Here is a 15,137-nt window from a genome sequence, read left to right on the forward strand (position 1 = left end):
ACCTTTATTTTTAGGAGTGAAGGGTGACAACACAGATGTTCAGTTTTGTCAGACTCACCAAAGAAGTCTTGAAATACTTTAAAAGATTGAAGGTCAACACCTTGTGACATTAACTTGCTTTTGTAAAATATTGATTAACTATTATCAAAACATTTTCCAAGCAGAATAGGAAAAGGGATAAGTTCTATAGATGTTGCCCCCGACAGTGAGTTTCCACTCACTTATTATTTAAAAAGGAATGTTTTTAATGAAGCTGACACCATGCTTTTATGGCATCAAAAGAGCTTCCGATTTTTTCACAGCACTGATGAAAATATTATTAAAAAATCCATATTATTTACTTCCCAAATCAAATTATAAATTGCCCCATTATAAATTTGTCATTTTAAATAATTTCGTAAACATTTCTTCAGTTTAATATTCAGCACAGCTGCTGACATGTAATGTGTGTCAGTTTGAAGTTGCACCTGCTGAGTGAAAAAAAAAGAAAAAAGAAAAATGAGTGTGAAATCAGAATGTTTGCACCAAGCTGGCCTTGTGATAGCAGAGAAAGCTTAAACACTTGAATCAGAGACACAGCAGTTAGACGGACCACATAACTTCAACCTCAGAGCACCACTGCAGCGCTCGTCTCGTTTGTGTTGTGGACTGTTTGTGTTTTATTGCACAAATGGAGCAGAAAGTTGTTCTCATTACTGGATGTTCTTCAGGGATTGGACTCAGCCTGGCTGTGCATCTCGCATCAAATCCGTCAAAAGCCTACAAAGGTAAATGATGCGACATAAAACAATGCATTTGTATGGTTTTTTTTAATTTACTAAGAGTTTATTTTCATGTATGTCTGAAAAATACAGTTAACATTAGTGAAAATTCTACCTTGTATATTGTTATAATCACTGTATGAATGATTATTAATGTTTAGTCTACGCTACCATGCGGAACCTGGACAAGAAGCAGCGGCTGATGGAGAGTGTGAGAGGACTGCATAAAGACACTATGGCCATACTACAGATGGATGTGACAGACCAGAAGTCTATACTTGACGCTAAGAGAAACATTACAGAGGGCAGAATTGACATACTAGGTAAGAGAAAGGAAGACATTCTGGCCTTCCAAAGGGAAAAAATTGTTTAAATGCACGGTTTAAAGCCCAAATGTACATACGTCCTTGAAAATAACTGCTAAAATATAAAATATTTACTGTATATAAACCCTTGTTTTTACCAAAGGGATCAATTATTTCATTAATACCCTCCCCAACATCTTTGTGTTAGTATGTAATGCAGGTGTAGGTCTAATGGGTCCTTTAGAAGCCCACTCACTGGACACTATACATGCAGTCCTGGACGTCAATCTGCTGGGCACCCTCCGCACCATACAGACCTTCCTTCCAGACATGAAGAGAAAGAGACATGGACGAATCCTTGTGACCGGCAGCATGGGAGGACTTCAGGGTTAGTGGGGGTGGAGGGAGAGACTCAAAGACAGAGAGAAAGTGAGATTTTTCAAAAACATGCAACGAAGCACAGCAAATCATTCCAAATAATTTTCTTAATCAGTATTTGTCAATCTGTGTTGTATAAAGCGTTATATGAATAAATGTGGCAATGTTTATTGGAAATGAAAAGACAAGATGCGTTTCAATATCCAGTGAATATTATATATGGACAACGAGATTTGCATAAGCAAATAGAACCATTTTGCCTATTTTATTCCACAATGATATTGTCGTTTCATTTCTAAAGAACAAGGAGCCACATTTATTTATTTAGCGCTCTATACAACACAGACTGACAAATCAGCTTCACAGTAATAAAAAGGAAAATAAAAGCATTGATGTTGTAGAATTCATCAGTTATAAAACAAAATCAATGTCAGATTTTAAGCAGCTCTACATAAGGCAATGGTGTCATTTAGCTTAATTTCTGATCAGTGTTGATTCTATTTAGTTTGAGAAGTGTCAATGTTAGAGTTAATGTCATTATCCAGCTTAAAAAAAAAAGTTAAATTTGCATATGAAACACAACAACAAAATAGGTGTAAAATAACTAAAAATGTAAATGTTTATAAAAACACTTATTTTCAGGAAATATGTATATTAAAGTAAGTTTTAATATACTTGAGTTTAAGATTGCATGCAACAAGAAATAAAACTAATTTGAATGAATAAATAAATGTGTTTTAATGAATGAATGGATAAATGTTCTTTGTCTGAAACTCAGGACTCCCATTCAATGAGGTCTACTGTGCTAGCAAATTTGCAGTAGAGGGTGCTTGTGAGAGCCTGGCTATACTGCTCCAGCACTTCAATATCCAGTGAGTATTATATGTGCACAACTACATTTGCATAAGCAAATAGAACCATTTTGCTGATTAAATGTTCCAAAATGATCCTCAGATAAATTGCTCAGGTAACCCTACACTATCCTAAGTCCATTACATCTCTCCCATGCTGCAGTGTGAGCCTGATTGAATGTGGACCAGTCAACACAGACTTCCTGATGAACCTGAAGAGGACTGAGCCCAGCGAGGAAGCACTGGAAGTTGACGCGCACACACGCAGCCTGTATGATCAGTACCTGCAGCACTGCCAAGCTGTGTTCCAGAACGCAGCTCAGGACACCGAGGACATCATACAGGTGCTACAACAAGCTGCCAGCTTCTGAGTGAGCATCTGTTTCAGAAAGTCAAACCCCAACAGAGGGGTCAGGGCTTGATTCAGATGCCAAATAAACATGTATGAAATATTAATTTGAGTTTAATTATTTGTGACCCTGGAGCACAAAACCAGTCTTAAGTCGCTGGGGTATGTTTGTAACAATAGGCAAAAATACATTGTATGGGTCAAAATGATTGATTTTTCTTTTATGCCAAAAATTATTAGGATATCAAGTAAAGATCATGTTCCATGAAGATATTTTGTAAATTTCCTACCATAAATATATCAAAACTTCATTTTTGATTAATAATATGCATTGCTAAGGACTTCATTTGGACAACTTTAAAAGCGATTTTCTCAATGTTTTTTTTTTTTTTTTTTTTTTTTTTGCACCCTCAGATTCCAGATATTCAAATAGTTGTATCTCCATGCATCAATGGAAAGCTTATTCATTCAAAAAATGGACACTTAAGACTGGTTTTGTCACATTTTAGAATTTAATATTTAAAAATCTAAATTTGTATTAATTAATCTTAAGGCTTCCGTTAAAAACAAACAATTGGCCTAGCAAAACAATGAACAACACGAATAATATTAATATTACAGTAATATATTAAAGTAATGTTCATCATCTTTTTTTTTTTTAACTCCTTTGAGGACACTTTCCCTTTAATAACACATTTAATGAATGCTATGGTCTTCTTCATTTTGTTATTTAATTTATTAATATTTTGTTATTTTTTGTTAATAAGGGATTTGTGTTTTTAGAATTGATTTTAATACTGTTTTTACTTTTAAGTAAAAAATATCAAATTAGACCCTTGGGGTAATTGTAAAGAACTGGAAAGTATGTTGTTATTATAGTGTGAAACTTAGAATATATAAATGACTTTTAATATTATTATTATTAATCCATCTACTATCTATCTATGTTGAAAATATTGTTATATAAGGTATTCTATACTACACATATACAGTACCATGATCATTTTGGCATGTTCTTGTCTCTGTTGTTAGGTGTATAAGGAGGCAATCGAAGCCCAGACTCCATTTCTCAGATATTACACTAACAGAGCCCTGCTACCCATGTGCAGCCTCAAACTCACCTCCATGGATGGCTCTCAGTACATCCGAGCAATGAGCAAACTCATCTTTTCTGCACCCAATACAGATCCACAGATATGATGCTTATACATCCTATAAGATTCTTTTCATAAGCCCTGAGGTATGAAACACTCGATATTTACAATTTCAAAATGCTGACATATTAAGCTTTCGGCTAAAACTAGTACTGCAGTGTTTCTAATGGCACTTTATGCTAGAATCACTAACATACTCCTATTAACTGTGATTTGTACAACACAGAACCAGTGAAAATAAAGTCTTTATGAGTTTCGTCTACTAGTCTGTGTTCTTCTGTATTCCTCAGTGTTGAACTCTGTGCAGAATTTCATCTCAAGGACCGTCTGCCTCTCTCGCACAAGAACACCATCAGTGTTTCACATTTTTCTTCATTTGTTTACTAGAACAGTGAGGCCAGAGCACACCAAACCTATGCAAGGTCATTATTTTGCTCTATTTTGTGAGTGTTTCATTCAAGGTCACTGTGAACTAGATCACATGCCAATGTCACTGATGCAATGCCCAGCATATCACAGGTTCAACAATGCCTTACACCTTCATTCTGGTATTTATAGATCTACGGCCTATATATACACATAAAAAGAAATATCTGCTTAACCTAACCTTAGTCAGTTATGTGATAATTAGGAAAAGGTAAGTTACCATTCCTTTGCCCTGTTATTTCACAATACAGTGCCCAGAAGACAGCAGAAATTGTTCATTGACAGAGTGCAATAACATACACACATTGACGTAGTAATTTGCGTATTCTGACGGTGTCCGGTCTAAGTTGAGGACTCTGATCAGGAACTATTGAAGAGGATTAGGTCTAACATGAGAGATTTTGGTGAGACAGTCACATAACCAACTTAAGCCACTTAATGCAATGATCAGCCATTGCAATGCATGTGCTTCTAGTGCTTGGGTTTGAATGAAATCAAAAAGTCATAATGTATCTAGTTTCAGAAACCAACAGAACACAGTGAACTGTCTTGGTCTTGTAAGAAAACAAGACTATATCTGACACCGTGAAACGGTAACTGGACCATTTTTGCTGCTGTGTTTGTTCTTTACTCTTAAAAATAAAGGTTCCAGAAGAGAATTTTTGCAGCAATGCAAACCCATTTTTTGGTTCCCAAAAGAACCTTACAGTAAACAGTTCTTAAAAGAAACTTTTTTTTTTTTCATAGTGTGAGGAATAGGCTATTTTAGTAATCTAAAGAACCTTATTTCCACAATAAGGAACGTTTTGTACAATAGTGAAGGTTCCATGATTGTCAAAGATTCTTCATGGAATTATCACTCCCAATAAAGAACCTTTATTTAGAACTAGTGTTGAGCATGTCTTAGACATAGAGTATTCAAGTGTGCTCCTTTGTGGACTGATCAAAGCCAAATATTTAAAATTATCAGGTGTATAGAGCATTCAGTACTAACATAAGTCTTTATACTGTATCAAATGCAATTGCTGCTGTCAGCACTAGGCTGATATAATTGTATCAATGACTATACACTCTCAGAAATAAAGGTAACAGCTGTCACTGGGGCGGTACCTTTTCAAATGGTACATATTTGTACCTAAAGGGTCCATTTTGGTACTTAAAGTGTACATATTAGAACCTAATAGGTACAAAAGTGTACCTTTTGAAAAGGTACCGCCCCAGTGACAGCTGTTGTACCTTTATTTCTGAGAGTGTATGTGTTTGCCATGTGTACTGCAGCGCCAACTCACCTGAAATTGTGGACTTTGATCTGACTGCAAGAGCCCACATTTTCTACATCAACACTGTTCTTGCAACGTCATGGCTGATGTTCCAGTTATTGCACAACAGAAATGAGTTGCACTTTGCAGTCCTGTACTGAATGAAAAGTTAACATTTAAGCCCCTCTGTGGCATCACCTTAATTCCAGCAGCCAATCACTGCGGTGATTACTGACTCTGCCTTATCTGGATCATTCCTGTTCCTCTTTATGGGTTAATGACATGTTGGGTCAGGCTCGGACAGAGGCACATAATTGCTCTCCTCCAGACGTTTAGCATTTGAAAGGATTCCTTAACCCCATTGCCTGTGTTCTTGACAGGTTACGGCCAATATTCTCCATAAAATATATGTAAACACAACACATGCACATCAAAGATAATAAATGAATTTAATATAATGTTCAGGGAAAATCATCTTTTTAAGTTAAGCAATCAGTCATAGGATGCAATTCACACAATAGATGACTACAGTATATATGTAAGGAAAGATATTTAAATCTTAAAGGCTGAACTTATTGAAATAAAGAGTGTAGGAAGTATTTTGGCATAATCTATTAATAGATTATTATTAATAAATAGTGAACGGTACATTTTGTTTCATAATTTAAGGACAAATCTAAAAAATAGTGTCAAAACCTACCTTCAGGAAGCAATATGGTTGAACCTCATGACTCTGAAGATCATTGCTTTATTAATATTATTTTTACATAACAAATATAGCAAATTTTGACTTTTAACACCTGAAAGCCTGAAAAAAAAATTTCACCTGAAATTTGTTCATCTCAGATAGAGTAACCTTAGTAAACTTCTTGATATTCAAGAAAATTGTGATTGTCTTATTTGTTGTAATAATAATAATAATAATAATAAATTACCTTTAATGCAGTATATAATGTCCTTGTACATACATGTGTGTACATGGTGCAAATAAAATATTTTAATTGATAGCTACACACCACATTAAATCAAGTTATTAAATGGATTTTACAGTATATAGTTTTTTCACCTTAAAGAAAGGAAAAAAGAAAAGAAAACTCTTTGTGCACACTAAAGCAGTTGTTCTTAACCAGGGGCCCCAGCAAACATCCATGGGGGCCTCGGGCTTACTTAAATGATTTTAAGTCGGCATGAAACTGAAAATGGAATATATTCGAGTGAAACAGCTTCTCCTATGTAGGAAAAAATTTTTAGTTTAGTCACTCTTTCAGCCACTGGTTCTCACCATGTTCTTGGAAAGCCTGGATATATGAGGTAGCCTAATTTTAAAAGTGTGATTTCTTGGTCTCATAGGCCTACCTCTATGGGTCTTATACGTTACGTTATTAAAAAAAAAAAATTCTGCTAAACTCTATATTGGGTAGAAATTCTCATCTTTAAGCCTTATTTACTAAATCTTAAAAAACCTAAAAAGTCATTGGGCCTTGGATCGAAAAGGATGAGAACCACTGCCCCAAAGCGCATAATTCTCCTTGTTCCAGACGGTCAATGACGCGCCAAAGAGAAACCCCTGAAGGTGAATAACTTCAAGAGCACCTGCCCAGCTCCTCCCCTCAGAGCGTCACTCTACAGCTCTGCTCTTAATAGCAAAGCGACTCCACTATCGTGAGTTCCAGCGGAGCCGCCGCTTATTAGGGCCATTGACACAGTTATCATCGTGCAGGGATTTTTCGGCAAAGTTCCAGTGATTTTAAAAGCTCCCAATAGCAAAAATGGCAAAGAAGGCCACTTCGCTTTTAGCACGGGCTCTGGAGATGTCAGAAAGACAGTCGTGCGATGTCATGAGGAGAAACTCCAACTGCACCATCAGGTAAAACCGCATCTCTCAGCCTGTAACGATACTTGATATTGATAAAACGGCTATCTATCAATATGAGAGAGAGAGAGAGAAGAGAGAGAGAGAGAGAGAGAGAGAGAGAGAGAGAGAGAGAGAGAGGAGCTTTTACAGGATTTTAAGACACTAGAGAGAGAGAGAGAGAGACACCCCTTTCGTTAATAAATGATTAGTCGAAATAATTAAATTATTTAGGCTGTTACACCTGAACACACCACCAGATGCGTACTGACTAGTTCAGAAAATGGCCGGGTTCTTTTAGTTTCTATTTAGTTCAACAGCTGTATCCTAAATGAATTTATGCCTCCAGTGTTTATTTTAAATGGTCGCACTGGTGAAAACCTGCTGAACTGAGAGCGACTGTGTTGCAGGTAGTTGTGAATAGTGTAGGAATGTTGAACAAAGCAGAAGCAGCTCGTGCTGGTGTAAAATAACTCACTGCGAAGTCACGAGACAGTGAAACTGAAAGAGCTGTTGCCAAATATTCCCGATGCTAGAACGTAACTATAACATAAAGCTTTTATCCAGTAAATTTATTTTGTTTTTAAAAGATTCGAATTATTCTATTTTTTTTAAAAAAAAATCCCGATCGGAACTTGTAGCGTGTGCATCATTTGAATAACGCAGTGCTGGTGTTCTGGCCGTGTGCCATTCAGCGGTGAAACGTGTTGACCTGTATCGATCCGGTGCTCTTTACTATTTACTGGAAAGTACGTCATTTTACCGAGTCAACACGGAAATTTCTAAAAACACTGCGTCCCATCGTCTTTTTTACGTTTGTTGTGAACAAATCTGTCAACACGCAAGTTGCGTGATGCCGCCCTTTAGAGACACATGACAAGACTGTGACTGTAATATCCAGGTATTCTGCTTTTGTCAGGTAATAACAACTTCTGTTTCTATTTTCATTTTTTTTTTTTAGACATTTGAGCTCATGTGGTATCTTAGCTACGAGGCGGGTAAGCTTAGGCCTACCTCCTCCTCCAGCATCTTCTCAGATGGTGCCCACCCGGAGCTTTATTGGATTTTTATTAACTTTTATGTCGCTGTGATTGGGGTGATAATGGAGTACTGAGAATTGGGTACGCACACACCACTGCTACATAAAAACCATAACATCTTCACTTTAACTACAAGTTAATTCTCATTTAGCAATATCCTTGTTGACACAAGTTGATTTTCCCTCTAGTTACTCACCCGAGCAAATGTACAACATTGTTGCCAGTGTGGACCAGTACCAGCAGTTTGTGCCTTGGTGCAAGAAGTCAAAGGTAACGAGGGGGCGGAATGGGGACATGAGAGCTCAGCTTGAAATCGGGTTCCCCCCGATCATTGAACGCTACACCTCTGAGGTCACAGTCATCCCGAACCACCAAGTCCGAGTGAGTCTAAAAAAAAATTTTATTTGATGTTTGTCCTTAGCCTTCAACATGTCCTTGCATCATAGGATCAGTTTACATATTGGCCTAGTAAGCTGTCAGTGGCCGTCTGTCTAAAGTATGTGCTTGTGTTTCAGGCACTGTGTACAGACGGGATGCTCTTTAATCACCTTGAGACATTGTGGCGATTTACTCCTGGAGCTGCTGGCCAGACTGAATCCTGCAATGTAGAGTTCTTTGTAAGTAGTGCAGCTGGCAAATACAGAGACCCGCACACACTATTACAGTCTACGTTCTTCAGTTTGACACTTCTTTTACTCGTGTTCTTCCTCTTTGGTGGTTTAATCCCATAATTCCAGTTCAAAGCGAGCAGAGGTATTAGAGCAGATTAGTGCTATTTATACCACATGTGAGTTGCCTTTCTGGTTCTGCTTAAATAGCCAGTAACGAAGACAGGCATGATAACTATTCCTTTGCTGGAGGGAACTGTATGACCTAAATGTCACCAGATTAGACGTGGTGCGATAGACATCACAGGATGGAGACAGGGATTTGGGAGATTAAAGGACCCATTGATTAAAAAGAATGAAGACTAAAACATGAATGAATGTTAGCATTACAAATCCCTTGGCAAAAAAAAAAAAAAAAAAAACTCACCTGAACTTTAGCATCAAAGCTCACTATTTCAAATCACTCAGTACATAAATAAGCTACCCTTTTGGTTAATATATGTGCTAATTTTACCTATATCTGTGTTTTCCCCCTCTAGGTGTCATTTGAGTTCAAATCTTTGCTCCACTCACAGTTAGCGACAGTATTTTTTGATGAGGTGGTCAAACAGATGGTTAACGCTTTCGAGACGCGAGCAACCAAACTTTATGGCACCGGTGTTCATCAACAGAAGACTTCACTCAGAAGAACAACTTAAGAGCAACGTTAAAACGGACACAAGGACATACATGAATCACAAACTTTGTTAAAATGTTCTGGAGAAGAACAGCTCCTCTTTTTTAATCCAGTTTGTTGGATTTTGGATTGTAAATGCCAGCTCAATTTTTAGCTGGAAACAAATTGAGAAGCCTATTTATTTAAACCAAGACAGATCTAATTTATTTTGATGAGTGTGTGTATAATTTATATATCATCTTTGGAGTGAAAGAGGAAGATGATTGCAGTAAAACGTGTTGAGGATGGATGCTTTTTTATATTTATGATCATTATATTCACAAGGTTGACCAAAGGGAAACAAAATCATCTCCAAATTATTATTGAGTGCACTTTTTCCAGACTTGTAATAAAACAATAATATATTTTCTTAACACTGTTTTTGTCATGATTTGTCAGAACCACACAACACTAATCTTCAGTCCTTAAAAAAAAAAAAACCTTGCAAAACAAAAGGGTATAAGAATGAACATTAAAATGTTAAAGATTTAAAGCATAGTTGATTTCTGTAATAGGTTCATTTTAAAGCTACATTTCTTGCCATACACAACCCAAAATCTGGTTGTCTTCAAAAAATGTTGCAACACATTCATATAAACAGCTTTGTTCTTTTGTGAGGTGTGTCCTGTTTCTCTTTCAGGTTATGTCACTTGCTGTTATTATTTTCAGTATCATCCACAGTCACAATATGTCAAACTCTTCAGTCTTGCAAATGATCTGAAATGCTTCTTACATTTTGATGAGAGCAACTATTTTACACGTTATATTGGCATTATGTGTAAGAGCCTCACAGTATCACATTCAAAATGCTCCTTCAGTGTGAAGTCTTGAAGGTGTTCCAAGAAACTCACATGATTTCTTGATCACTTACATAAACCAGGGCTGCCAGCTGGGACCACACCCCTTTCTGTCTAAACAGCCAATTCCTTCCTGTTTCTTCAGTGCTTGCCGATCACAGATTAGCTGAGAGCACCACCTTAAAACACCAGCAGTGAGAATATTTTCTTTAAAGAGATCCTCTTACACACACCCTGACAGCAAATGTGTCCAACAAGATCCAGGTCTATATATACACATCACATTGTAACTCAATGCGTTTCTAACTATAACTCTAGTTATGTTCTCTGCAAACTCCTGAGTTACAAGATAAATCAGACTATATAACTAATTTGTCCTGTACTTCAAAACGGCATAATACTGCACAAAGATTGCAAAAGAAATACTGTATATTATGTTTGTATTTGATTAATATCATGTGGCATCCCAGGATGCTGTCTGGCACAGACTGCAGAGTAATTCAGTTATATGATGGCTGATCATAACTGGGCATTTTTCTCTGTGTGGTTAAAGTGGCATCGACATATTCAACCATTTTTAGATTGTGTGAAGTAAATATAATTTCATATCAATTGTTTGAAACTATAGATCTTTACACTTTCTGAAGAAAATGTAAGGCTGATGATACACGCCACGTGGCAACTTTTTAAGCAACATTGCTGAGCAACTTTGGTTAACGTTGCTGTCAATGGCCAACTAGGTGAGACAAAGTGCCCACGACTGATCTAAAGTATCCAGGTAGAAATTTGTTACCCGTTCTCAGTGGGAAAGTGCCCAAGCATCATTGCTCAAAAAAGTTATTCTGTGTATCTTGATATGGTTTGGGTTACTCTAAAACCCTCTATTGCTCTCAATCTGTTAGAAAAGTGGCACACCTGTCTTCAATGATTTGAGTCATCATTCTTCTCCATAGCCAAAGTGTGCAAGGTCTCTAACTCTGTAAAGCCTGATATAGGATACAGTAGTTAAATCTACATTTAGTTTATTACTTTATCTAGTTTATTAAACATTTAGACAAAGTCTTATATATAAAGTTTGCATATGTGACCCTGGACCACAAAACCAGTCTTAAGTGTCAATATTTGGGGGAGATACAACTATTTGAAAATCTGGAATCCGAGGGTGCAAAAAAATCTAAATACTGAGAAAATTGCCTTTAAAGTTGTCCAAATGAAGTCCTTAGCATTGCATATTACTAATCAAAAATTTGTATATATTTACAGTAGGAAATTTACAAAATATCTTTATGGAACATGATCTTTACTTAATATCCTAATGATTTTTGGCATAAAAGAAAAATTTATAATTTTGACCCATACAATGTTTTTTTTGGCTATCACTACAAATATACCTCAGTGAATCATGACACATCAAGCTTTTATGGCTAATATAGTACGACAAAGCAGAATATGGAGCTCATACTGAGGAAAAAAAACACTTCTGTTTTATTCAGAGGCCCATACTGAGAAAACAAATATGTAATTTGCAATTGATGATATTTATGTGACCAAAATGTATGATAAAATTCTGACAAATCTTTATAACATTATAGTAGACTAAAAAACTGCATATAAATATCAGGTGTTACTTTACATCTCCCAATAAGTTTTCTTAGCAGTGTTCATAAAACCAAGCATTTAAATATCATCTTACTCTGTTTTTTTTTTTTCTTTGGAGCAAAACATAATGCAATGCAATGATGACAGAGATGCACAAATAAACAGTTTTCAACAGTCATATTTTAACATGGGTTTACTTTATTATCTATACATTATTTTTAGAAAAATTAAGTTGCATCATCTTAAAATATTACTAACAAGTTATTCTTAAGTTTACTTTAAAAAATAATTAAAGGTTCCACAACAAAAAGAAATGTGTACCAGAACCTGAAGGGGAACATTTTACTAAAAAGTTATTCTTAAGTTTACTTTAAAGTTTAATTAAAGGTTAAAATTCTGTTTTTAAAACAAAAAGAAATGTGTACCAGAACCTGAAGGGGATTCCGTTCATCGACCTTCGGTCATCTTTGGAACACAAATTAAGATTTTTTTTTATTAAGCAACTGAAATGTTCCCAGACCCAGAAACATTGGGTTTGGAATGACATAAGGCTGAGTAATTAATGACAGAATTTTCATTTTTGGGTCAACTATCCTTTTTAAATTTGATTTCAGACTGACATGTCATCAGAGTTTTCAGTAAAGTTTGAAATAAATAAAAACCTTATTTAAACAGACTTTAAAGCATATAAATCTGTCATTCTAATGCTTGCCTTTAAGAAAAACACTTAAACATTGATTTCAGATGTTTGATGCATTTCCAACTATGATGTATTTTTGGATATACATGAAGTAATAGGTTTGCAGGCACAGCACATCAGAATCTGCTCTCTCTCTCACACACACACACACACACAGCTCAGTTAGCATGCTAGGTGTCTTTATACAATCCCCAGGGTTCATAATCTCTACCCGTGGCCAACATCTGATCTTATTTTGGGCTTGTCCTGGGGTAGACTCAGGGTGCTCATCACGTTCGTGGCCTTAGATAGTTGCAGGTGGACAGTGTACCCTGATCCTGTGACATGCAAGGACAGATGCACTGATTGCACGTCTCACTCTGCTTTGAACACATTCTCCCTCCTGACCTTTCATGACACATCACTCAAACCTTTACTGGTACTGGATTTCTCAATGGTATGGAATATAGAACAGCACTGCAGATAGGTTTTACTGCAGAAGGTTTATTAAAGAATGCATCATAAAACTGTCATATCTATCGTTCATAATGATATAGTTACTTTGCATTAATTGGTCTGCTTCTGCTGCTCCACATCAAGTCACAGCTAAGTGAGTCTTTTAATAGACCTTAGTAATTTTTCACAACTTAAAACTTTCAAAACCGTTTGATAGAGTTTTCATCTTTCTATTTTTATCATCAGCTGAACAATCAGTGTGTTATTAAACAACAGAACGATCTCCTGAACTGAACGAGTTGCACTTTTATTCCTCACAGACTCGTTTTCATTCTTCTCAAAAAATAAATGTGGCACATCCATGGCAAAGGTCTATCATCAAACAGAAGAGTTAGGCAAGTTTTCAGAAGTTATGTCATAATATGTGTGCTCATGTTGCAGCACTGAACGGAGTGTGACTGTTTTGAAATCCTCCTGAACTCAGGCTGGCATTGCTGCTGACATCTCTCAGTGAATAGTGAAATCTCCTCGGCCATCATTTACCTGTCCTTCTCCTGCTCAACACCACCTCGAAAGATTCTACAACCTGCAGCAGTCATTTCATTAGCCCCGAAATGAGTCTAATATAAGACGACATAATTATGATATTCTTAATTTAAGGTACACTCACAGACTGTCTTAAATTAAGAATGCCATAATTATATAGTGTCATAATTTGAAAAGTTACCTTTTTTCCTGAAAAAGTACTGTAAGTTACAGTAGCTACTCTCATGCAAAAAATGTACATTTTCAAAAGGTAGCCTACACGTTTGTACCTTAGGTACTAATATGTAGGCGTACTTGTAAAGCCCAATACAAAGGTCACGAGGGGAATCAGAAAGTTAAGCAGAAGAATTACCTGAAATAAAATGTCTCCTCGCTGGTAGCATGCTGTGTGTGGAGATAATCAGAAAAGAATAGTAAAGAACGGTCATTTAAAATCACGTTTACAGATATGTTCAAAACTAATATTGACCTATAATCACAGTTTTGTATCAGTACATGCTGAAATAAAAAATAAAAAAATCAATGATTTTATTGTTTTATAATAAAATAATGAAAAAAATGTAAAAAATGTAATTGTATTAATGTTTCATGGTTACATTTCAACAAGATATAGGTAATACTTATAAATAAATACATCCAGTATTATTTACCTGTACAATTTCCATTGTGTTTTTCTGGTATTTCAATGAGCACCGGAGATCTGGAAAAATTGTGGATCCTTTCTCCAAAGCCTGAGCTTCGGCATTTGTGCGTTAGCACACTGCCATCTAGTGAGCAATTCTTTAATGACACCATTTAATCGCCAACGTTTAGAGTAATTATTCTCACGCGCGCGCGCACAGAATCTGCTTTAAACCAGAATCCAGTTTAATGGTCATCACAGCTAAGCATGAATTGAATAAAAAAGATTTCCTTTCTATAATGAATTTTATTTTTAACCAGATAATATAAGCAAATATCAGACACTGAACTTCGTCATCTGTTCTTCATAAAGCTGGACTGGCAGATGGACTGTAAACATTGTGAAATGTATGGCACGCTGCACATTTACAAAATAACATCGGTGGCCAAAATACTTGTTTGATCTGTATGTATTAGTTGATAAAAATAGCAACTTTCTTTTTTTCCTGCAAATTAGTTGATCTGACATTTAAGACGATTAAGACTTATAAACACACAAAGCTATATTGCTTGCTGTTATGTGCAGTGGATTATTGCACTGTCTCAATTATAGATGTCACTACTGACAAGATACAACTCAAATAGCTAACAGGTCAGATTAGTCTGAAAATTACATTCTTTAAGTGCTTCTTCAAAAGTTCAGTTTACAGTCACGGCTATTTGAAAAATGACACTGAGAAG

At 35.9% G+C, this 15,137-nt stretch overlaps 2 protein-coding genes across 3 annotated transcripts in view; both read left to right on the forward strand.

The window, feature by feature from the left end:
• hsd17b1 (hydroxysteroid (17-beta) dehydrogenase 1) overlaps positions 1-4,062 on the forward strand; it is a 5,425-nt gene extending 1,363 nt beyond the window's left edge. The window contains exons 2-7 of one of the 2 annotated variants that reach the window (XM_042720449.1): positions 711-767; positions 923-1,084; positions 1,275-1,454; positions 2,223-2,316; positions 2,459-2,639; positions 3,677-4,062. In XM_042720449.1, the coding sequence (XP_042576383.1) occupies positions 934-1,084; positions 1,275-1,454; positions 2,223-2,316; positions 2,459-2,639; positions 3,677-3,844 (774 nt within the window). In that variant the 5' untranslated portion in view covers positions 711-767; positions 923-933 and the 3' untranslated portion in view covers positions 3,845-4,062. Of the gene's footprint in view, positions 1-6; positions 768-922; positions 1,085-1,274; positions 1,455-2,222; positions 2,317-2,458; positions 2,640-3,676 lie in introns of those variants that run through there. The other variant, XM_042720448.1, reaches the window with a different exon arrangement.
• A 3,054-nt stretch (positions 4,063-7,116) lies between these two features.
• On the forward strand, positions 7,117-10,072 carry LOC109084533 (coenzyme Q-binding protein COQ10 homolog, mitochondrial-like). Its single transcript, XM_042721394.1, has 5 exons — positions 7,117-7,350; positions 8,297-8,422; positions 8,504-8,756; positions 8,891-8,992; positions 9,523-10,072. The coding sequence occupies exons 1-5, from the start codon at positions 7,253-7,255 to the stop codon at positions 9,679-9,681; spliced, it is 738 nt and encodes a 245-aa protein (XP_042577328.1). The 5' UTR covers positions 7,117-7,252; the 3' UTR covers positions 9,682-10,072.
• Positions 10,073-15,137: the final 5,065 nt, after the last annotated feature.

Source organism: Cyprinus carpio, chromosome B3 (genome assembly GCF_018340385.1).
Source record: "Cyprinus carpio isolate SPL01 chromosome B3, ASM1834038v1, whole genome shotgun sequence".
In the NCBI taxonomy this organism is placed as follows: domain Eukaryota; kingdom Metazoa; phylum Chordata; class Actinopteri; order Cypriniformes; family Cyprinidae; genus Cyprinus; species Cyprinus carpio.